The sequence below is a fragment of the Myotis lucifugus genome, unplaced genomic scaffold (assembly GCF_000147115.1).
Source record: "Myotis lucifugus unplaced genomic scaffold, Myoluc2.0 scaffold_176, whole genome shotgun sequence".
Classification (NCBI taxonomy): Eukaryota; Metazoa; Chordata; class Mammalia; order Chiroptera; family Vespertilionidae; genus Myotis; species Myotis lucifugus.
Window position 1 is genome coordinate 2342096 of NW_005871224.1, and position 25532 is coordinate 2367627.

At 40.0% G+C, this 25532-nt stretch overlaps 1 protein-coding gene and 1 long non-coding RNA gene across 2 annotated transcripts in view; both read right to left on the reverse strand.

Annotated features, from left to right (window-relative positions):
- Nucleotides 1-25532, reverse strand: part of GSPT1 (G1 to S phase transition 1) — a 43871-nt gene that overhangs the window by 3318 nt on the left and 15021 nt on the right. Inside the window, 11 exon segments of the mRNA XM_006110053.3 lie at nucleotides 3181-3349; nucleotides 3515-3604; nucleotides 4436-4609; nucleotides 14665-14745; nucleotides 15843-15936; nucleotides 16969-17109; nucleotides 17262-17416; nucleotides 18242-18422; nucleotides 19519-19596; nucleotides 23407-23440; nucleotides 24693-24920. Of these exon segments, the coding sequence (XP_006110115.1) occupies nucleotides 3181-3349; nucleotides 3515-3604; nucleotides 4436-4609; nucleotides 14665-14745; nucleotides 15843-15936; nucleotides 16969-17109; nucleotides 17262-17416; nucleotides 18242-18422; nucleotides 19519-19596; nucleotides 23407-23440; nucleotides 24693-24920 (1425 nt within the window).
- LOC111827499 lies at nucleotides 6910-8368 on the reverse strand. The gene is made up of 2 exons (XR_002831097.1): nucleotides 7949-8368; nucleotides 6910-7876 (listed from the first exon to the last, which is right to left on the reverse strand). It is a non-coding gene; the product is annotated as an uncharacterized LOC111827499 (long non-coding RNA).

The following is a 25532-nucleotide window of genomic DNA, read 5'->3' on the forward strand; positions in this document are numbered from 1 at the left end:
ATGGTTGAATCTCAAAAAACATACTGAGTGGCCCTGGCCTGGTGGCTCAGTTGGTTGGAGCGTCAACCCGTACACCAAAAGGTTGTGGTTTTGACTCCTGGTCAGGGCAGCACATATCTAGGTTGCAGGTTCTATTGGACATATACGGGAGGCAACTGATCGATGTCTCTCTAAAATTGATATTTCCCTTTTTCTCCTTCCTCTCCCTAAAAATAATTTTTTAAAAAGCCACCCTCCAATGAAGATTTTTAAAAACACACACACCATACTGAGTGGAATAAACTAGACACTAAAGACCACAAATTTTATGTTCTATTTATATGGCTTATCCAATAAGGCAAATAGAAAAAAATGCTGTGATTGCCTAGGTCTGGGGGTAGGAGTAGGAGATAACTGTAAATAGGTATAAGGGCTTCTTTTTAGCTATAATAAACATTCTAAAATTAGAATGTGATGACTGCACAACTCTGTAAAGATATTAAAATTCATTGCATTGTACACTTAAAACAGGTCTATTTCATAGTATGAATTATCTCAAAGATGTTAAGGGGCTCTCCGTCTTATGGGGGGAAAAAAACTAAAAATCAGCCTACTACAGTGAAACCTCATTTCTCGAAGGTCTCCCATCTTGAACAATTTGGTTCTTGACCAAGATGTTCACAGAAAAAGAAATGTCTGGGTTTTTCACCTGACAATCCTTTCATGCTGATACTTCAGCATGACAAAAAGGGTCTCAGACAACAAGCAAAGGACAGGATGCTAATGTTGCCCTAGCCCAGTGGTCGGCAAACTCATTAGTCAACAGAGCCAAATATCAACAGTACAACGACTGAAATTTCTTTTGAGAGCCAAATTTTTTAAACTTAAACTATACAGGTAGGTACATTGTTATTAACTTAATTAGGGTACTCCTAAGCTGGCCTTTGCTAAAAACGTCCTCAATCTGATTGAGGTACGTTCGCCGAGGTCGACCCCTTCCAACTCTCCCATCCATACTTGTCTTGTATACTTGTTTCAGATAGACTAGTGTGGATGGGAGAGTTGGGAGGGGTCGACCTCGGCGAACGTACCTCAAAACAATGTACCTCCCCCACGCTGCGTCTCCCGTCACCCGATCGACCGACACCCCCCACTTCTTCTAACGCCACTTCTTCAAAATAGACTCGCCCAGGCTGAAAACCAACTTCTGTGCATGGGCCACGAAGTTTCAATCGCACTGTGCGCGCCCCCGTGTGGTATTTTATGGAAGAGCCACACTCAAGGGGCCAAAGAGCCGCATGTGGCTCGAAAGCCGCGGTTTGCCGACCACTGCCCCGGCCCAGGTTTGACTGCGGTCAAGGGCATATGCCAGGATTGCAGGCTCAATCCCCAGTGGGGGCCATGCAGGAGGCAGTGATCAATGATTCTCATCATTAATGTTTCTATCTCTCCCTCTCCCTCTCCCTTCCTCTCTGAAATCAATAAAAAAAATTTTTTTTAAAAAAGAGTGCTAATGTTGCCAAGGGTCTGAAAGTGCTCACAAACAGCAATCAAATTTGGATAAAGGAAAAGCAGTTAGCTGGTGATAGCATTTCGGAGGCAATGATACAGAAAAAAATTCCTTTAAGGCTAGTAGGGGGTGGTTTGATAAATTTAAGAAAAGTAGTATTTATTTATAAATTAAACAGTACATTAAGCATGTACTGTATATAAGAAAAGTTGAAACAGAATCATTTGGGGGTTTGGAATGAATTAATTCAATTTACATAATTTCTAATGGGGAAAAACGATTCAGTTTTCGAACAAATCACTTCTTGAGCAGCCTTTTGGAATGAAATTCGATAAACGAGGTTCCACTACATTTAGGAAAAAATAATTATTGGGGGTTAAAAATTCATGCTACGTTAATTTCCTCTGTAATTTTGATATATATATTTATTTAAATATATTTTTATTGTTTTAAGAGGGAGAGGAAGAAAGAGATAGAAACATCAATGATGAGAGAGAATTATTGACTGGCTGCCTCCTTCACTGCCCACACTGGGGATCTAGCCCACAACCCGGTCATGTGCTCTGTCTGGGAATCGAACCGTGACCTCCTGGCTCATAGGTGACACTCAACCGCTGAGCCACAGGCCAGTTGGGCTAATTTTGTAATATTAATAGGACAACCCAGTAATCAGTGAATTTCACAAACACCAAGCAGATTTTTAAAATAAAAAATTTTAAGAACTCTATAGTGTCTTTATAAAGATTTCCCTGAACTAGAACTAAGGTGCAACAACCATATTTATCATTATATTTCCAGTGCTAAGCACAGTTTTTGACTTGCAATATAGTCAATTTTTTGCTGAATGGAATTAGAACATACAATTGTATTCTATATTTCAATGGAACCAAAGTTTTATATAAATTTTCCAATCTTAAAATAGTTATCTAAGTTAATCTGTAGAGAAATGTTTAGTAAAAATCATTTTGTTTTCATGATACCAAAGAATTTCATGGCCACAAAACAAAAATTATAGCTCTTCAGATTAACTCAAAAAAGAGCATGAATATTAACCCTCTAAAAAACAAGTGTTAAAAGGCAATCAATCTATATATCCCTTTTATTCCCACCCTCGTATCAGTGCAGTAAATGTATTATATTTGATTTTTAAATGATTTCCTCTGATCACAAAATGACAAGATATGTACCTCAAGCTCACCTTGCAAAATCTTAAAAGGGCAAGATGGGTTTTAATCACATATATTATAAAGGATTACATCACAGAAATGTCTTGCTTATAGTAAATAAATGGCTCTTAAAACTCACTACTGGCAAAATATCAAAATTCTTCTAGAGTAGTGGTTCTCAACCTTCCTAATGCCGCGACCCTTTAATACAGTTCCTCATGTTGTGGTGACCCCCAATTTCATTGTTACAAATTGAACATAATTCAAGCATAGTGATTAATCACAAAAACAATATGTAATTATATATGTGTTTTCTGATGGTCTTAGGCGGCCCCTGTGAAAGGGTCGTTTGACCCCCAGGTTGAGAACTGCTGTTCTAGAGCATTACTGCTAAAATGCATAGCTAATTTTACCTGTTGTCCAATTCATTTAACTCATAAAACATGCACCCAGGTTCTCTATGAACTGTACTCGGGTGAAAAGTCTATTTTAGACATACTTCTACACATCAATTTAAAGGCTTACCCTCATCTCTCAAAGTAAATCGACCCATCTGAGGGAAGTCTTTAAAGGTCTCAAGGCAGATGGTTCCTGCTGTCCTTAAGCGAGCAATGCATACTTGATCTTGTTTCACAAAACGGGGTCGAGTCTTACTTTTTTCTCCTGATTTTTTGTCTACCAAGCAAATTAAGGCCTATCCAAGATAAAAGGATGAAAAGACATCAGAATAATGCCAAATAAAAAAATCTTTAAGAATAGACATGCAAATAAGAGTACATCACTACTGTTGTTAAGAAATTATTAGGATGAAATGGCCTTAAGACACACAAACAAAACCCCCAATTATCTTAATACTCACTGTTATTTCAACTTCCTCAATACAGGTATGAATATGCAGCACCGCATTATAACCTGGGCAGATGATGGATTTGTGCTCTATAATCACTATCTGTCAAACAAAAAGAAAATTCACATCTTTATACCCAGGGCAAAAAAATAATTGAATGTGCTAAAGTGTATATAGTATCACAAGAATATATAACTTACCATCTTAAAAGTTATTTTTGTGTTAGAAGTGATAGGTCAGGTCACTTGACCTCAAAGAATGAACTCTGATATCCTTAACCTACTGATCTTCTTGGCAAGTGCCCAAACTTGCAAAACAGCAGGCAGACTCTTTCCCCTAGTGGAAACCTTTCCCTTATACCTCCCCTAAGGAATCATTACTGCTCACATGCTACTGGGTTCCCTCCACCCCCAGATGTGAACATCATAGTTTTATCCATTTCTCAATATCTAAGGTCCAGTAAAAGTAAACAACCTTGCATCTGGCATCAGAATTTAATTTGATTAGTTATTATACTTTGTAAAAGAACTGAAAAATTCTGTGAGCTACACCAATTTATTCTGTCACTGTCCTGGGGAGGGTCAGGTTACTAATAAGAAAAATTTGGGCATGTTTTTCTGTTTGGAGAGTAATTTGCGCTAACGGAGCAGACAAACCATGACTTCCAAGGCAACTTGCTCTATTTAAAGTGAAAGACACTGAGTAATGATATAAACAGATTAGAAAAAAAGGAATTTACAAAGAATACTATCTAACCAGTAAGAAGACCTTATGTTGTAAGATACCTTATGGCTGTTGTGACACACACACGATTTATTCTATTTCAATTCCCCTTCTACACACGATGACATGTCATCAATAACCCGAACAAAGGACATTTAAATTTCATTTGAACAGTAAACATCACTGAGATAACTATAGTAACTGGTTTACCTGGGCATCAAATGTGCGTCCAGAATGACAAAGATTATTAGGATCACAAAGTATAAATCCTGGAAGAATCTCCTCTTCTTCAATTCCTTTCAGTCTGATTTTGAGGTTTTCACCTGGGGCTACAGAATCAGTTTCTACATCATCAGAAAGGATTCCAAGAACTTCCACGTTGTGCTTAAAAAGAAACCGAGATTGGAGGTTTTCTGACACATTCACTCATTGCATTGCAGACCATAAAACAACCTGTTTATTGAGTTGTTGCATTTTTCTGTGCTTGCTGATTATCCAAAATACTTATTACATTTGTATGACCTGAACTTTAATAAAAATCATACGCCGAAGGACAACTGCCAATTAAAATTATCTGTTACCCATTTGCACGTCCGGGGCGGCCCCTTCGCCTGTGCACCTGGTGGACATCTTCAGATCACTCCAGATTACAACTTTACCACATCCACCAGCGACACACTCAAGGGGCAAACTCAGTGAGCACCAAAGCCCCACTGAAGCAAGTACTGTTCCATAGGGGTGTCTCCTGCACTTCCTCTGTAGTCACAGCTGGTTCTCACATCCAATTGGCCAGGGGGTCAATACCTCCCAAAGACACTAACATCCATCAAGGCTCAACTACACAGGACGGTGCACACAGCTCACATAGGAGCATACCTAGCATGCCCTGCTCAGGTGACTGGGGAGGCTGAGTCACTGGGCTCTACAGAACATCTACTACACAAGGCCACTCTATCAATTCTAGGAGACATAGCAGCTCTACCTAATACACAGAAACAAACACAGGGAAGCAGCCAAAATGCAGAGACAAAGAAACATGTCACAAACGAAAGAACAGAAGAAAATTCCAGAAAAAGAACTAAATGAAATGGAAGCAAACTACTAGATAGAGAGTTCAAAACAATGATTATAAAGATGCTCAAGTAAATTAATGAGAGCTTCAAGGAACTTAGTGAGAAGGGACCAGTCAGAAATGATGGATATACTAACTGAAATGAAAAATTTATAGTGAATCAACAGAGTAGAGCAGGGGTCCTCAAACTTTTTAAACGGGCCAGTTCACTGTCCCTCAGACCGTTGGAGGGCCGGACTATAGTTAAAAAAAAAAAACTATGAACAAATTCCTATGCACACTGCACATATCTTATTTTGAAGTAAAAAAACAAAATGGGAACAAATACAATATTTGTATTTGCATGTGGCCCGCGGGCCGTAGTTTGAGGACCCCTGGAGTAGAGGATGCCAAGAATCAGATCAGTGACTTGGAATATGAGGAAGCAAAACACACCCAATCAGAAAAACAAAAAGAAAAAAATATCCAAAAATAAGAAGATAGTGTAAAAAGCCTCTGGGACAACTTCAAGCATACCAACATATGCATCAGGGGGTGCCAGAAAGAGAAGAGGAGGAACAAGAAATTGAAAATCTATTTGAAGAAATAATGACAGAAAACTTCCCCTACCTTATGAAAGAAATAGGTCAGGAAGTAGAGTCCCAAACAAGATAAACCCAATGAGGCCCATACCAAAAAACATCCCAGCAAAGGTATCGTTTAGAATTGAAAAGTCAGATAAAGAGCTTCACAGACAAGAAAAAGTGAAAGGAGTTCATCACCACCAAACCATTATTACATGAAATGTTGAATGGTATTCTTTAAGGGGAAGAAGGGGAAAAAGAAGATAAAAAAATATGAACAATAAAATGGCAATAAATATGTATCAATAATTGAATCTTAAAAATCAAAATAAACAAGGAATCTAATGAACAATAAACTGATGAGTAAAATAGAACCAGAGGCATGGAAACATGGAACAGACTGATGAATCTCAGAGAGAAGGGGGGCAGTGGGAAGAGATGAACCAAAGAACTTATATGCATACTAGAGGCCTGGTGGATGCACAGATTCATGTACCAGTGGGGTCCCTCAGCCTGGCCTGGGCCCTCTCACAATCTGAGAGCCCTCGGGGGATGTAGTAGTTCGAGAAGCAGCAGGCAGCCAGGGAGGAGCCCAAGCCCAGGCCGGGCACCGCGCCACTCCTGCTCAGCCCAGCCCCGTTGTGCCTGCCTTTCGGTAGCATTGCCGTAGAGGGAGGAGAGACTTGTGGAGGCAGGAGAGACTCGCACAACCACAGCTGCACTCGCCAGTCATGAGCCCTCACCAGCCATGAGCCCGGTGTCTGGCGCCCATCTGTCAGCTGAGCTGCACTTCCGCTGTGGAAGCGCTCTGACCACCAGGGGGCAGCTCCTGCATTGAGCGTCTACCCCCTGGTGGTCAGTGCATGTCATAGCTACCAGCTGGTCGGCTGGTTGTCCAGTTGCTTAGGCTTTTATATAGATAGATATGCATTACCCATGGACACAGATAGGATGGTGAAGGTCTGGGGTGGGGTGGGATTGGGCAGGGGAAAAGGGTGGAAGGGGACATCTGTAATACTCAACAATAAAAATATAATATCGAACATGGATTTTAATTTTATGGATATAATTTTTATTGTGGAATTTAGGATTTAACTGACATATATTCCATTACTTATCAATCCCCAAATACCTGAAGAGTACTTTTTTTTTTTAATCCTCACATGAGGGTATTTTTTTCCATTGCTTTTCAGAGAGTGGAAGGGAGGGGATAAGGAGAGAAAGAGAAATGCCAATGTGAGAGAGACACCTCAATTGGTTGCCTCCCACACGGGCTGCCGACCAGGACCAGGGAGCAAACCAGCAACTCAGGTACATGCCCTTGACTGGGAACCAAACCCACAACCCTTTTGTGGGCAGGCCAATGCTCTAACCACTTAGCAAATATGGCGAGGGCAAGAGTATACTTTTTAGATAACATTTTGATGGTTGCAAGATGGGAGAGGATTTGGAGGGTGAGAAAGGGGAGAGGATTTAAAATAAGCATACTAATGATTATAGGTTTTCCTTCTGGGGTGATAAAGTATTCTGGAATTAATGGTGATAGCTGCACAAATTTAAAAAAGATATATAGATGGGGAAATGTTAAAAGTAATACCCACAAGTATTTCCATTTGTGCCCTTTGAGATAAGTCAGATTTTTAAAACATCAACCAGAAAACTGCCCGAGTTGGTGTGGCTCAATTGGTTGAGCATCAACCCATGCACCAAAAGGTCACTGGTTTGATTCCCAGTCAGAGCATGTGCCAGGTAGCAGGTTGGTTGGGTGTAGGCGGGAAGCAACCAATCAGTATTTTTCTCTCACATCAGTGTTTCTCTCCCTCTCTTTCCCTCCTCCCTTCCTCTCTCTAAAATCAAAATGGGAACAAAAATATTTTCAAAAATATATACCAGAAAACCAAATAAAATAGCCTTCAAGACAAAATGAATTATCTCATGATAGTAAATGAACAGTGAAAAATGCAGATCAATATATTCCATACCAGAATGCTACAGTCACTTGCTAAGCTCTAGTACCTTTACCCGTGAAAAATGCAGATCAATATATTCCATACCAGAATGCTACAGTCACTTGCTAAGCTCTAGTACCTTTACCCCTCTTCCGCATGATATTCTTTCCCAAGAGGTCGCTTATATCTTAATGATACCTGTTCTACTGAAATTCATCCTAAGTGAAATAGAGCCATATTTGTTAACTAAGTTCTTTGTAGTAACAGCAGGATAAAGGGGTAGATCTTAGCAGTTCTACCATGTACAAACTATTGTTCACTATTTTTTTGCCCTAATAACCCAACATAACAATCCCTTATGGCCTTGTATGGCTAAACACAATAGAGCTAGTGTAAGATTAACTTAATCCACTTGGTAATCTCAGTCAAAGTTTAAAAACAGAGCAGCACACTCTTTCCCAGTGGTTCTCAACCTTCTTAATGCCGCGACCCTTTAATACAGTTCCTTATGTTGTGGTGACCCCCAATTTCATTGTTACAAATTGAACATAATTAAAGCATAGTGATTAATCACAAAAACAATATCCTATATAATAAAAGGCTAATAAGCAAATAGACTGAACGGGAGAACAAATGAACAACGGGTTGCTATGATGTGCACTGATCACCAGGGGGCAAGAGCAGGACATAGTGGGCGTCGTTTGTGGCCAGATGGTAAAGCAGGTGAGTGGGAGTGCCAGTCCAAGACGGGGTGCCAATCACTGTCATCAGGGCGAGCCTCTGGTGGTTACTAAAATTCTTTGCTCCTGTGCACAAGTCCTGTCCTGCACTTCATCCACTGCCGGCACTGGAGCCACCACTCGCACCCACTGCTGGCACCTGGTGCCAGCCCCAATTGTTCAGCACCGTCAGTGGGTGCAAAGGGCGGCGCCGGCCCGATCACCCCTCAGGGATTCTCAACCTCCCCCTGCTTCTGAGGGGCGATCAGAGCAGCAGTCACCGCTCACACCTGCTGACGGCGCCAGCCTCGCTTGCACCCACTGCTGATGCTGGCCCCAGTTGCTCTGCGCCATGAGTGGGTGCAGGCAGGGTCGGCGCCATCAGTGCATGGAATTGGCAGCAACGGGAGTGGGGCTGCCAGCAGAGAGAGGACCAGAGGCCACAGCAGGAGGGGCCAGCAGGGGCATGAAGGATGGGCCAAGAACCACCCCTGTGCCCATCGCAGCCTCACAGCTCACAGTTCCTTTCAAGGTGCACGAATTCGTGCACTGGGCCCATAGTGTAATTATATACGTGTTTTCTGATGGTCTTAGGCGACCCCTGTAAAAGGGTCGTTCGGCCCACAGGTTGAGAACCGCTGCTCTATCCCCTCTGGGAAGCCTTTCCTTTATACTCCCCCCAAGGAATTATTACTGTTCACCGTAATTACTCAAAAATTAAGATTGAGACCAACAATTTCTCTTAGTTTATGAAAGGTATTAAAGATAACTAAACATTTCCATATTCTCTAGAGATTCAACATGTAGCTGTGCAAGGAGTGAGTTTAGGCTATATTTAAGCAATTTGATAGGGATAAGTGGTTAATATTTCTAAGTAAAGGGTATCTACAACTGTCTTCATAGATGCCCCTTGTCTTGACTGAGGTGTGATACCCTGTCTTATCAGTTCAACAAGTTTTGGAGGTAAGCCTGCAATGTGTTTACCAATTATACAGTACTAGAGGCCCGGTGCACAAAAATTTGTGCACTGGGGGGCGGGGGGGGGAGAGGGGGTCCCTCAGCCCGTCCTGTGCCCTCTCGCAGTCTGGGACCCCTCAGGAGATAATCACCTGCTGGCTTAGGCCTGCTCCCGGGTGGCAGAGGGCAGGCCCCAATCCCTAGGTGCAGCCCCTGGTCGGGCTCAGAGCAGGGCCGATTGGGGAGTTGGGGCGCTGCCCCCGTCATGCACAGAGCAGGGCAGATCAGGTTGCGATGCCACCCCTAATCATGCTCAGGGTACAGCCGATTGGGGGGTTGGGGCACCGCCCCCTGTCACACTCAAGGCAGGGTCGATAGGGAAGTTGCGGCATCACCACGTCACGCACAGAGCAGGGCCCATCAGGGGGGTTGGGGCTCCGTACCCTGTCACACACAGAGCAGGGCCGATCAGGGGGTTGAGGAGCTCCCCACTGTCATGCACAGAGCAGAGCCGATCAGGGGGTTGAGGAGCTCCCCCCTGTCACTCACAGAGTAGGGCCGATAGGGGAGTTGGGGCACTGCCCCCTTGTCACACATAGAGCAGGGCCCGTGGGGGGGGGCGGGGGTTTGGGGCGCCCGCCCTCTATCACCCACAGAAGCAGGGCCGATCAGGGGGATGGGGCGCTGCACACTGTCACACACAGAAACGCAGGGCGATCAGGGGGGTTGGGGAGCTCCCCCCTATCAGGCACAGAGCAGGGCTGATCAGGGGGGTTGAGGCTCCTTCCCCTGTCATGAACAGAGCAGGGTGGATAGGGAGGTTGTGGCCCCGCTCTGTCACACACAGAGCTGCAGGGAGATCAGGGGGTTTGGGTGCTGCCCCCGTCACGCTGATCCCGGTGCCGGGAGGCCTCACGGCTCCGCTGATTCCGGTGCTGGGAGGCATATTACCCTTTTACTATATAGAATAGAGGCCTGGTGCACGGGTGGGGGCCGGCTGGTTTACCCTGAAGGGTGTCCTGGATCAGGGTGGGGGTCCCCACTGGGGTGCCTGGCCAGTCTGGCTGAGGGGCTGAGGGCCGTTTTCAGGCTGGCGGGTGACTGAAGCTCCCAACTGCTCATTTTTTTCTTTTTCTTTTTTATTCTGGGCCAGCTTTAGCTCTGAGGGCTGCTGAAAGCAGGTTTCTGGCCTTTGTTTACCTTCTGTATTTGATACAATGTTGTGGTCCGGCTGGCTGAAGCCTGGCTGACTAACGCAGGTTTCTGGGGTTTTGTTTAGCTTCTATATTTGCAACATAGTTGCTTAGAGTTGCAGCTGAGAGGACGGCAAGTCAGGCGGGAACATTGGAGTCCGCCGTCACTGGAGCAAAGCAAGCCTCCCTGTTCGCTTCAGTGCATGGCTGCCGGCCGCCATCTTGGCTGGCAGTTAAGTTGCATATCGCCCTGATTAGGCCAATGGGAAGGGTAGCGGATGTACGGCAAATTACCATGTTTCTCTTTTATTAGATAGGACTAGAGGCCCGTTGCAGAAAGATTCCTACAAGAATAGGGCTTCCTCGGGCCGATTGTGCCGCTCAGGGCCGCACATGGGGTCCTGGCTGGCTGCTCGTGCTGGCCCGCCCTGCCTGCAGTATGCAAATTAGCCGCCATCTCTGTTGGCGGTTAATTTGCATATCGCTCTGATTGGCTGATGGGAGTAGCGAAGGTATGGTCAATTAGCATCTTTGTCTTTTATTAGATAGGATATGATTTTAAATGTTTGAGTCCACATTCCTAATAACATATGAGCTGGAGTTTATACAATATCCTTTTGGTATCTCAAATTATCAGAAATGAGCATTCAGATTACTGCACTGAAGTGGGGGAAAAGCCACTTTGCACTAAACTTGCAGATTCAGTTAACGCAAACTTTTTTGCATACAAACTCAAAGCCAATTTTTAAATATCAAAGCAATATTCAGAAATTCCTTCACACAGATAGTTTTTTATCCTCCAACAGCACTTCTTTTGCTTCACTTTACTGCTACAGCCCAGCATAGGAAGTAGAAGTAATGCAGGCATTAGAAGCATAGGCTTCCATAGACTCCTTAAGAACCAGAAGTTAACAAACCAGCAATCTAAAAATGGTCTAAATATCCATCTGTACATTAGAATAATTTTGTAAATAGCAAATGAAAAAAATGATCAATTTTTAAATTTACCCATTAATTTTTAAATACTTTTTAAATACTGTGGTAAAATACAGAACATAAAATGTATCCCCTTGAACATTTTGTCAGTCCAATAGTATTAAGTACATACTGTATACAACCAATCTTGAGTTCTGAAAATTTTTCATCTTACAAAATTGAAACTACACCATTAAACAATTCCCCATTATTCCCTCCCCACAAGCCCTGGAAACCACCATCTACTTTGCTTCTAAGAAATCTGAGGACTACTCTAGGTACCTCATAGAACTGGAATCATTGTGACTGGTTTATTTCAGTTAGCATAACGTCCTCAAGGTTCATCCATATTGTATAGCATATGTCAGAATTTCCTTTTCTGTGGTTGAATAATAATCCACTTATACGTATGTACATTTTGATTATCTGTTAATCTGCCAGACACCTGGGTTGCTTCCACCTTTTGGCAACTGTGAGCAATGCTGTTATGAACATGGGTGTACAAATATCTCTTTGAGGCTCTGTTTTTAATTTGGGGGGGGGGGGGGGTTACATACCTAGAAGTGAAACTACTAGATTATATATATGGTTTTATTCTATTTTTAATTTTGGGGGGGAAACACCATTATGTTTCCCATGGCAGCTGAACAATTTTACATTCCCACCAACAGTCAACAAAGGTTCCAATTTTTCCATTGCCAACATTTGTTATTTTCTGGGTTTTAAAAAAAGGTTTTTTAAAATTCCCACCCAAGGATATGTTTTATTTTGAGAGAGAGGAAAGGAAAGGGACATCAGTTGCCTCCCATACCCACCCTGACCAGGGATTGAATCTACATCCTTTTGGTGTACAGGGTGACCCTCCATCCAACTGAGCTACCTGGCCACGGCTATTTTCTGGTTTGTTTTTTATAGTGGCCATACAGATGGGTGTGAAGTATTTTCTGATTGTGATTTTGATTTGCACTTACCTAATGATTAGTGATATTGATCATTTTTCATGTACTCATTGGCTATTTGTACATCTTTGGAGAAATGTAAATTAAGCTCTTTTGCTCGTGTTTTTAGTCAGGTGGCTTGTTTTTTGTGTTGCGTTGTAGGAGTTCTTTATATATTCTGCATATTAACCTCTTATCAGATTTAGGATATGCAATTATTTTCTCCCAATCCATAGGTTGCCTACCCATTAATTTTCAAATGTAAAGCAGTATGACATCTGTATCTTTTAAATATTTAACTCTGTTCCACAGAGATTGAGGACAAAAGTGAACTGAGTTTTCAAGGCTCACTTAACCAACTATAAGATATGCTACACCTTCCCAGTAAGTAATTAGTATAAAGTGACAGCTTACACAGAGAAAAACCACTCTGTCTATAACAGGGGTGGGGAACCTTTTTACTGCCAAATGCCATTTGAATATTTATAACATCATTTGCGGGCCATATAAAATTATCAACTTAAAAATTAGCCTGCTATATTTGGTCAAACATTTAATTAACTTTCCCCTAATGCCTTGGCAGGGCCAGACCAAAGCTTGCAGGCCAGACATTCCCCACCCCTGGTCTATAACTAGTATATTAAGGCCCTTGCCTATAGTGAATTGTACTTTTCTTTCTGTGGTGGTGAAATACTCACCACATAACATTTGTCTTTTTAAATCATTTTACACTGTACAATTCAGTGGCATGTAATACATTCACACAATGTCCTACAATCATAACCACTATCTAGTTCCAAAACTTTTCATCACTCCAAAAGGAAACACTGTACCCATTAAGCAGTCACTCCCCATTCTCCCTTCCCCAACCCCTGGCAAACACCAATCCCACTTCCATTTCCCATGATCAACTATATTTCTAATGACTATTCTACACAAATTCAAATCGACTATTATTTTCATTCACTAGTCACTGACTTCAAGTTGCAGAAAAAGTAGGCTTTAATGCAGAAACACTTTAGAATAAAAATACTATGGTGGAATACTCTAATCCCCAATCCCTAAGGCATCAAGAAACCCCAGAGTATAATTTGTAAGGTGTCAATTATACTTAAACACTACATTGACAACAGACATCTTTTCTAATTCACTGTGCCTGGAATTGAGCATGGTAAAAAAATTCTCATTTAAATCTAACAAAATCTCTGATGATTCAGATCTGTTTCCCTACATTAAACAACATTTTTGGAGTTTTAAGAGAAGCCCTCTCTGGAAAACAGGTAACTTTCTTAGTAACATATCATCTATAAATATCACTAAGTGAGCAGTCACAAATAACAGAAAGGAATAATTCATAGAAATATTGCATGTTTTAATAAAACCCTCTCGAATGATGAAGAAATCACAATAAGTAGGAAAGAGTCAAGACAACTACCTATATATATATAAAAGCCTAATATGCAAAGTGTCCCCTTGGGAATTCGATCGCTTGCTTGCTATGATGTACGCTGACCACCAGGGGGTGGTGCGGAACAAAGGAAGGCCCCAGATGGCAGCCGGCAGCTGCTAGGCACCCTACCCATGCACGAATTTCATGCACTGGGCCTCTAGTTTATGATAAAGACAAATGCTTTACTCTTAAAATTAGGAACAGAGCTTAAACATATTATGTTATAGTATCCAATGTAACCACATACAAAAAGAGAAAGAAAGCTAACTGTATTGTGATTAAACCTGAGTTTCCACCCTTGGCTCACTTACTAATCCAGTGTATTAACGGAAGCAGTCACTTAATCACTCCAGATCACTTCCATCTTGTAAAATAAAAGAGCTGAAGTTCTCTTGGTGCAGCTTTTAGCTCTACCACTGTGTTAACACTGGCCTCTCCCCATTTGTCAATGAATAACGCCACATATTTTTTTAAGTTTTATACCTGACATTAATAAATGTAATTCTGGATTTTAAAAGTTAAGTTTATTTTCATGGAAATCCCTAACCTTTTGAAAAGTCCTGGCTTCTTGCTAAAATTTTCAAGAGAAAAGCTAAATGGGAAAGGACATTATTAATTCTTACCTTGTTTGGCATCATCACAAGCTGCTGGCCTTTACTAATAGATCCTGATTCCAGCTTTCCCAGGACCACAGTGCCCATATCCTGTTGAAATTTAAAATTTAAAAAAAGTTTCAAATTTTTATTACCACTCTACAACAGTTCAGCAACCCCATGTGAAATCTTGCAGGGCTTACTCATAAAATAAAAATAAAAATCATTAGAACAAGTGGTATAATACTTAGAATTAATCTTAAATACAGGATAGAGAACAAATAATCTATAATACCTGCCTCATAAGCATGTGAACAACTATAGTACCAATAAATAAGTATGCCTAAGATTTAAAAAGAAAGCATGGTACAGGAGAGGGCACAGAATTTTGTTTGAAGATCTGAATTATTTGTTCAAATTCAGGTTCTTGCAATCTCTGAGCCTGTTTCTTTATCTATAAAATAAGAAAAGCAATACTTGTCCAAGAAATCTAGTATGGAGCCCTAGCCAAAGTAGCTCAGTGGGTTGGAGCATAGTCCTGTAAACAAAGGTCAAGAGCTCAATTCCTGGCCAGGGCACATACCCAGGTTTCAGGTTCGACCCCCCATCGGGGCACCTGCAGGAGGCAACTGATAAATATTTCACTCTCACAATGATATTTTTCTCTCTCTCTCTCTCTCTCTCTCTCTCCCCCCCTCCCTCCCTCCCTCCCTCCCCCTCCATCCTTCCCCTTCCCTTTTCCTCTCTCTAAAATCAATAAAAGCAAGTCCTCAGGTGAGGATTTAAGAATAAAGTATTTGAGGAGGGGCAAAACATTACACTGATATTGCAGTAAAAATAATGATGCTTTTTTTTTTAAAAGTAGAACATCCAGTTAAACTAGCACTCATATACTGCTGCTGGCAATATAAATTAGCACAGTATTCTGAAAGGTTATTTGCCAATATGCATAAACTTTAATGTGCAAATCCTTTTGAGTCTAGCAATTTCACTTGTATGAGTTTCTCTCTAAAAGATTATTGGCTCATTGGGAAACAGATGAAATAATTTAAGTTGGTTGAATAAATCATGGTCTATACCACAAAATAATATGCAGCCATTAAAAGAGACATCTATGTTGTTATTAAAGTTTTTTCATAATTTAAAACAAAACACAAAACAACTATTTCACCTCCCATAAAACCCAATTTCTTGAACATTTTGGGTACCTTGTATTTATCCACAATTGGCAGCCTGATTGGTCCATCAACTGATCTATTGAAGTTTGGCAAATTATCCAGATATGGAATAAATGGTAATCCACTGAGAACATAACAATATCCATTAAAGAGAGTCAACATAAATATCAAAATATTAAGTTACATGACTGTATCTTTATACAAAAAAATGGTTATAATCATGTTTTCATTCTACCCATGTACTCGTCTCATTAATCCTATTATTTAATTCATTTCATTTATTCCTCAGAAAATTAAAAATAAAATAGCTGAATGTAATATGAAAATAGCTGAATATAATATGAAAAACCTCCCCATTAACACTTGAGATTTAGAAAATATTTTATAGCAAATAGCCCACATGTTGTAAATAATGACTGCACTCTTTTACTTAATTTTTATGGACTTTTCCAGCTCTGAAATGAAGATTCTATAAAATAATTTCCCCTTTAAAGCTACACTTTATAGGACACATAAAATACTGTCAAGACGGCAATGCTCTCCAAACTGATCTACAGATTCAATTCAATCCTGTTAAATCCCAGCTGCCTTTTTTGCAGAAACTGTCAAGCTGATCCCAATGTTTATATGGAAATTCAAGGAACCCAGATAACCAAACAATCTTGGGGAAATAACAAAATTCAAAGACTCACCCTTCCCAATTTGAAAACTTACAAAGCTATATAATAATCAAGAGTTCACCTTATAAAAAAAAGTAGCCTAAAGTGAAATGCACACCTAAATGTCAATAATAGGGTTCTAACTCTTCCTAACTGGATTAGGCAGTTTTCCTATGTATGACACCAAATGTACAATTGGCAAAAGAAAAAATAACCTAGTTTAATCAAAATTAAAACCTGTTATGCTTCAAAGGACGCCATCAAGAAGGTGAAAAGATCTCCCACAGAATGGGAGAAAACATTTGCACATCATGTATTTGATAAGGGACTTGGGGTACCCAATGCACAAAGAAGTCTTACAACTCAATCACAAAAAGACAACCCAGTTAAAAATGGGCAAAGTTCCTGGTATTTTTAAAGCCAAAGTTACATTCACTATTTTCTTAAATTACTTATTAAGACATAAACTCTTTTAAAGGAAAAAAAGAATTACTTACATGTACCAAGGACAGAAATCTGATTGCTCTTTAAGATTTGCTCCAGTCAGTCCTGAGCAGGGCATAAAGTGAATATCCTTTTTGGGATTGAAGCCAACTTTTTTCAAAAATGGCACTAGTTTCTCTTTACATTCTTCGTATCTATAATATTTATAAGTAATCCAATTATAATATAAAGCAATTGAACTCTAGTTTCATTTTTAAAAATGAAGTTTAGAAAAACCACAGGGAAAAACATAATAACAAAAGCATCCTTTATTTTACTAACATGTCTATAAGATATGTAAGCTTACCTCTCATTGCTCCAATTCACTGTGGGATCATCCATCTTATTAATGAGCACAATTAAGTGTTTTACACCTGCTGTCTTTGCCAACATTGCATGTTCTCTTGTCTGTCCTCCTTTTTCAAATCCAGTTTCAAACTCTCCTTTCCTGGCAGAGATTACCTATTCCAAGAAATCAAATAGTTTATTCTTACACATTCAGGTATACCCTTCTAGCAATAAAATGTCTTTCCTTTCGGTTTTATCAGAAGCTTTCTGCAAAAATATAGAAGAAAATTAGTCATAATATACATGCTTTCAAATATCACAATGTCTAAGTGATTTTAAGATTTAAGTATGTTTCTTTCGATCCTCAATTTTCCAAATTCTAGTATGCCTCTATGTATGTTACAAATTAAACATGTATATGATTTAGTGCTGGAACAGTGATTTAAAAAAATTGCAAAATGATGGAAGGCCTCAAAAAAATAGATCATTTCATATTCATACTCACTGCCTAATTTGTAGGCTTGGCATTTAGTGGACACTAAGTTCTGACACATAATAGATAATAGCAATGGCAGAGAAAAGTTGAAATATATTTTCATAAGTAAACTAAATTATAAAGACTTCTTGCACAGATCAGTAAGACAAAAGTGAAAATTGTGACCGTGTATATTGTAGTTCACCACAACCTAAATTCCAGCTTTTACAGATAAACTCAAATATTTAAAAATTTAAGTGGGGCCCGACTGGTGTGGTTCAGTGGATAGAGCGTCGGCCTGCGGACTGAAGGGTCCAAGGTTCGATTCCCAGTCAGGGCACATGCCTGGGTTGTGGGCTTGATCCCCAGTGTGGAGCGAGCAAGAGGCAGTCAATCAATGATTCTCTCTCATCATTGATGTTTCTCTCTCTCTTCCCCTCTGAAATCAATAAAAATCTATTTTTTAAAAAGTTTAAGTGGGGTTGCTAACAAATATTAAGGTGAATTAGAAATGTCTTTCTTACCAGTACAGCCAAATCAGCTTGAGAAGCACCACCAATCATATTTGGGACAAAACTCTTGTGGCCAGGGGCATCTAGAATTGTGAAATGCTTCTTTTCTGTTTCAAAATAGGCACGACCAACTTCTACTGTTTTACCCTTGTCTCGTTCTTCCTGATTTGTGTCTAAGGCCCAAGACAAGTACCTGAAATAATTTTAAAATAAGAATAATACTGATAAGAACATGAAAATTTCTAAGATATTCTTCTACCATTAAAGGTGTAATTGATGACATCTAGCTTTATGTCCATCATACATTTAAACCAGTAATAGAACTAGACAGAAATGAAAATTAAGAGAGTAAAACTTATGTTAATGTGGTTCCAACACTTGGAAATTTTACATATATCCAGTCAACCATTCTAGAAGCAAACATTATTTATGAAACAGCTGAAACATACACAGAAAGACTACTTTAAGTACCAATGCTAATATCACCATGAGTTAATAAGTTCCTCTATATTTCATTTTTATAATCATCTGTCACAAAATATAATATGAATAATGGCTGTCTAAGGATGTCTTTTTAACATGAAGGCCATTAACCTGCCACTTGGGAGCAATAGTTACTTGCTAAAATTATTTCAATATTATTTGCCATGTAAAAATTACTTATTTAAGTTCAAATCATCCATAATAGAAGGCATTAATTTAGATTACCTAATCATCTGTATTTCATAGTATATACTCATTAAGATTTTCCCTTTACAGAGCAATATAACAACAAAAAACACACCAATGCCCCATTCAGATAAGCTTGTTAACTTTTAAAAAATAAGATAAGGTTAGAAAACTGAAAAAGTTGACCTTTTCTCTCACCACTCAATGGAATCATTGTCAATAATTCCTTCAATTATTTTTCTTTCCATTGTTTATTTACATAGTTAATGATCGTGTCCTAAGTACTATGATGTTTCCTGTTTTCTTCCCAAATTCCACTGTAACATATTCTATTCCTGGTTACTATAAATTCTTTAAATGCAATTTTATAGTGGTTAGATAATGGCCCAATTAAATGGCCCAATTAGAATATATTCAATAAGCCTTTTATTATTGGATGTTTGGATGTTTCCAAACTTTCTCTGTGCAAGTTTTGAAGTGATCGGGAAATGATCTAGACTACGTAGTATGAGGGGAAAGAAACTTCCTTTGTTATGACACCATTTCAGTAGACTTCAAAAGCATTAAGTGGGCAGCATTTCCTTAAAAGTAATTTATAGTATCATAAAAGTTTAGTATACCAAGTTTCTCTGTTTTTCTCTTTAGCTTCTCTTTCATATTTCTCAAGTGTCCTTTTGTCAACCATTCCAGTCAAATACCTGAAAACATTTAAAGAAACACAAATTACTCAATGAAATTAGGAAAACTTTAAATCACTTCAAAAGGAATTTCAATTCTAAATATAATGAAGTAAAGGTACCTCTGGTGGATGCTTGAATCAGGAAACTTTCAGTAGAAAAGTTATTTGCATAGTCTCAAATTATCTCCCACAAAATAAAGGGGAAAAACCATAACTTTATGGTGGAGAATCCTGGTAACACCTTAACCAAGTAATTTTTAGCAAATATCACCAGTAATAAAAAAAACATACTGAATATTGATATCTTTTACCCCAACTGGATGCCCTAAGAGTACAGCATGTCTTTGATGATATTCTTGCCCAAAATGCCTAACCTCAGTGTGATTGTAAAAAACATCAGTTACCCCAATTGAAGAATCTATTATAGTAAAAGAATAATATGCTAATTAGACCTGACAAAGCCATGGCTGCAAGGGAAGCTTGGGTCCCAGGTGCTGGAGGGAAGCCGGTGCCAGCAGCCAGAGGAAGGAAGGCCTACTCTTGCAAGAATTTCAAGCACCAGGCCCCTAGTCCTATATAATAAATGGCTAACATGCAAATCGACTGAACGGCGGAACAATCGGTCGCTATGGCATGCACTGACCACCAGGGGGCAGATGCTCAATGCAGGAGCTGCCTCCTGGTAGTCAGTGCGCTCCCACAGGGGGAGCGCTGCTCAGCCAGAAGCCCTGAGCCAGGCCCACAGTTGGCGAGCACAGTGGCTGTGGCAGGAGCCTCTCCAGCCTCCGCGGCAGCACTAAGGATGTCCGACTGATGGCTTAGGTCCTTGTTAGACATCCCCCCAGGGCTCCCAGACTGCGAGAGGGCGCAGGCCAGGCTGAGGGACGCCCCCTCCCGCGAGTGCATGAATTTCCTGCACCGGGCCTCTAGTATCCTATAAAATAACTGAATAGCAATCTTCAAATGATGAAGGTGGTGAAAGACAAGACTGAGGAAATGTTGCAAGTTAAAGGAGACAAAACAAACACAAAATGGAATTCAGGAACAGAAAAACATTAGTGCAAAAACTGGTGAAATTCAAATAGATCTATAGTCTAATTAGTAGTATTATAGCAATGTTAGCTTTTTAGTTTTAATGATTATACTACAGTTATGTAAGATGTTTCCATTAGGGTAGGCTAAGTGAAAAGTATATGGGAAGTATGTACTTGTTTTACAACCTTTCTGTAAAGTCTAAAATTAATTTATAATAAAAGTTTATTATATTTATTTATTATTTATTTAGAATAGTTTGATTTTGAGAGAGAGAGGAAGGGAGAAGAGAAAGAAACATCTAGGTGAGAGCTCAACATCGGTTGCCTCTTGCATGCACACTACCAGGAATCCAGCCCACAACCCAGGCATGTGACCTGACCAGAAATCAAACCAGCAATCTCTTTTGCTGCATGGGATGACACCCAACCAAGCCACACTGGCCAAAGCAATAAAAGTTTCTTTTAAAAAGCAAATGTAGCCCTGACCGGTTTGGCTCAGTGGATAGAGCATCGGCCTGCCAACTGAAAGGTCCCAGGTTCGATTCCAGCCAAGGGCATGTACCTTGCTTGCAGGCACATCCCCAGTAGGAGGTGTGCAAGAAGCAGCTGATCGATGTTTCTCTCTCATCTATGTTTCTAACTCTCTATCCCTCTCTCTTCCTCTCTGTAAAAAATCAATAAAATATATATATTAAAAAATAATAATAATAAAATAAAAAATAAAAAGCAAATGTAAATGCTATATAAAATGATTCCAACAGTGTTGTCCAGGCAATTAAGTCTTACTAATACACTTTAATACTTTAAAGATATTATTTCTCAAAGTGAGATTATCTATGTATATAAAAGACTAAGCCACCATTAAAACCGGATGACCAGAACAACTGGTTGATCAGTCACTATGATGTGCACTGACCACCAGGGGGCAGGCGCTCAATGCAGGAGCTGCCCCTTGGTGGTCAGTGCTCTCCCACAGCCAACCTCCCACGGCCAGCCAATCTCCCGCGGTCCCTCCCCCTGTCCCCTTTCCCAGCCAACAGGCCCCAGCCAACCCAGCCCCAATTGGGACTGGGCGAGACAGCCCCAATAGGCCCTGATCACCGGTCAGACCTAGGGCCCACCACCTGTGCATGAATTTTGTGCACCGGGCCTCTAGTTTTAAAATACTTCCTTAGGAATTCCAGTTCTAGCTTTCATCTCTATGGGGTTCTCTGTGCAGTCATCTGTAGTGCAAGTTTCTAACCATTTAAGTATAGAATCCCAGTGAAATACCAATGAAAATTACAGCCCATAACCAAAAAATATACATTCTTCTAAAACATCATCAAATGGGCCCAACACTATTATCCGTAGAGCCTTAGAAGAGGATCCTTGTTTTAGAGTCTTTGGGGAATCTTCAAAAGTGAGAATTGGAAAGATTATCAATTAAGATTACTAAACAAGACAAGATGATGATATCTAGATCCTCTAATGACAGCTTTAAAAAATGGGTCTAATCTAAGAGGGATTAAATATTTAGGACCTGTGAATTTAAAAGATTTTTCAATACTAGAATATGTTCCTGAAGGCCAACCATGGTGTCTTCATACCTTAATAACTTACATAATATAATAAAAAATTATCTTAGCATGTTAGCCAGACTACCTTATATTTGATTAAATCCACATAAATTTAAGGAGTTGATGATGAGAAAACGCCAGTTCTCTTTATGCACCAGGTTCAAGAGCTGGTTTTTATTATTTCCAAGAAAATTATATTCAAAGAGTAAAATTTCCTATAAGTGAGGGTTGGTTCTTTATTAGTTTTTATAAAAAATGTAAAAGGTAATTTTCAGAAGTATATTTAATTCATGTTACATCAGAGTCTGACAGTGATCACGAAAGAATTTTAGTGATGGCCTATAATCCATCAGAAAATACTAATGATCACATTGCAAAAATTACTCCTTAATATCAGTCTTCTCTACAGGTAATGCCATTTTATTATTAACTAGAGGCCCAGTGCACAAAATTTGTGTGTGGGGGGGGGTCCCCCCCTCAGGCCAGCCTGCACCCTCTCCAATCTGGGACCCCTCGGGGCATGTCTGACTGCCAGTTTAGGCCCGATCCTGGCGATCGGGCCTAAACCGGCAGTTGGATATCCCTTTCATAATCCAGAACCTCTGGCTCCTAACTGCTCATCTGCCTGACTGCCTGATCGCCCCCAACTGCCCCCCTGACATCCTGGTTGCCCCCAACTGCTCCCCTGCCAGCCTGGTCACCCACAACTGACCCCCCACTGGCCTGGTCGCCCCCAAATGCCCCCTCTTCCAGCTTGGTCTCCCCTCACTGCCCACATATGCCAGGCTGGTCGCCCCCAACTGCCCCCCTCTGCTGGCATGGTTGCCCCTAACTGCCCCCCCACCCCGCCAGCCTGGTCACCCAACTTTCCCCCAGCCGGCTTGGTCGCCCTTCACGGCACCCCCCTGCCAGCCTGGTTGCCACCAACTGTGACCCCTGCCAGCCTGGTCACCCCTCATTGCCCCCCTCTGCCGGGCTGGTTGCCCCACACAGCCTGCTGTTCAGTCGTTTGGTCGTCCCTCACTAACCCCCCTGCCGGACTGGTCACCCCACACAGCCTGCTGCTCAGTCGTTTGGTCGTCCATTCGGTTATTTCAGATGTGACAGCCCGTGGCTCTTTATATATAGATTTTCTTAACTTGGGGTAATCTCCTTCGTATGATTTTATGAAAGTTGACAATTCCCAAAATTCATTCAATTGAGTTAATTCTATTATATAAGAAAAAATATACTTACATTATTTGTCCTCCAATGGTTGACTTGCCAGCATCTAAAAGTAATAACATCAACAATATGTATGCAAAGCATAGGTATAAAAAAATTTTTAAAAAGTCAACCAGTATATACATATAACAGAACTATGAAGATACAGTTTAGCATATACTTTATAATTAAATCGTGCAAAAGCAACAGAAACTGTAGGAATCTATTGGTTAGTTACCTTCTCCATTGGAAAAAGGAGCTACTAAGTCCCCCTAACAGCTTGATAATGATTTAGAACTACTTTACTGATAAAGAACAAAAGAAAGAATTTTTAAACAGAGTATTCCCTGACCTCCAGCTAAGAGCCAGGCAGCAATTGAATATAAATTACCTAAGGGTAGCCCTGCCAGCATGGCTTAGTGGTTGAGCATCTACTGGTACCTATGAACCAGGAGGTCACAGTTTGATTCCTCGTCAGAACATATGCCCAGGTTGTGGGCTCAATCCCCAGTAGGGGGTGTACAGGAGGCTGCCGATCAATGATTCTCATCATTGATGTTTCTATCTCTCTTTCTCCCTTCACCTCTGAAATCAATAAAAATATGGTGTTTTTTTTTTAAAAAACAACAACAACCTACTTTAGGGAAAAACAAAAAACCCTAAGGGAGCCTTAGAGAACAGCAAAAATAGCCAAGAGCTGAGACTACATTTAAGTAGTCTGCCTTTCACTTTTAGTAGAGATTAGTGTTCCTATACAAATTTCAAAGGAGTTCTTGCTACTAAAAAAGTAGAAGGGTGTATCATCATATTCAGGGGAAAGCAGAGATAAAGGGGGGGGGGGAGGGAAGGACACATAATTGTATTATTTTTCTCCTCAGAATTTGGGGGATAGGTTAGATGATTAAATATCTAAGTAAATCAAATGGGTGGGGGCTAGGGGGTAGCTAAATCAGCAACCTATTACTAATTCTCATATCCCACAACATTCAACTACACAGTAAAGTTAATACAATAAAATTAATAAATTAAGTTCACACGTAAAAAAGGCAAATTCCCTAGGATATTAAGATATCATAATATGCTCAGCTATCATCAAAGGCTAATTTACACATTATATAAAAATATACTAAAGCTTTTCTCCCAGCTTCCATGCCATTACAGAATTGTTCATCTGCCACCCTTTGAGAACGAAGTATTTGTTGACAACTTTCTGCCAGCTAAATAATCTAGCAAATCACAGTTCAGTTTCATGAAACATCTCCAACTTATTAAAAAGATGTTCTGTTTTATGTACCCAATCATAGCTATGAGTAACTTACCTACATGCCCAATGAATACTACATTTACATGTTCTTTTTTAGGAGCACCTGGTGGTGCAACCACAGATTTAGGTTTTGGTATTTCCTCTTCTTCCTCCATCATTTCTTGGGCATTTTCTTCTGGGGGTTTTCCATCTCCTAAAGAACCACCCCCTGGCTCTGCTTCACTTATTTCTTCTTTGTGCTCCCATGATTCTTCTGGGGACATTTCTGTCTCTCCATTTTCTACTGAAAGAAGGCATTTTAATTTAGTATTCTAAAAAAGATTTGTAACATATACAGGTACTTTAAAACATAGGTGCTTTCAATAAATGGAACTTGGCATATTTAGCTCCATTTCCTAATGTCTAGTGATATATAAGCAAGAAAATCTTTCACAACAGAAATGGATAATAGCTTTCAAGCTGGCCACACTGCTGACATCACAGCTTGACTCATATACTATGAGAGTTGCTATTTTACCAAAGCTTCATTTTCATTAGGACAAACAACATGTAAGCAGGAGATCTTAACATTCTTAACAGCCCTGTTATTCCAGTGTTAAGATGTCCTGACAGTAGAAAAAGATAAATTTTTAAATCAGAACATAGGAAAAGTGTGAAAGAATTTAGAAGATCTTTTCTTTTTCCTCTGCAAGTAATAACTTTGGCTTCAAGTTTATTGATCACCTTGGGAATATGAAACCCTTAAGAGTAATAAGTTACAAAAGGGAAGAAAAATTTTCACCAACTAAATGGAACAGATACAACTATTTAAACTGACTTTAACATTCCTCCATTCAATTCTTTTGTATTTGCAACACTAAATTTATCACAGCAGTATTAATGTCTAATTAGTTCT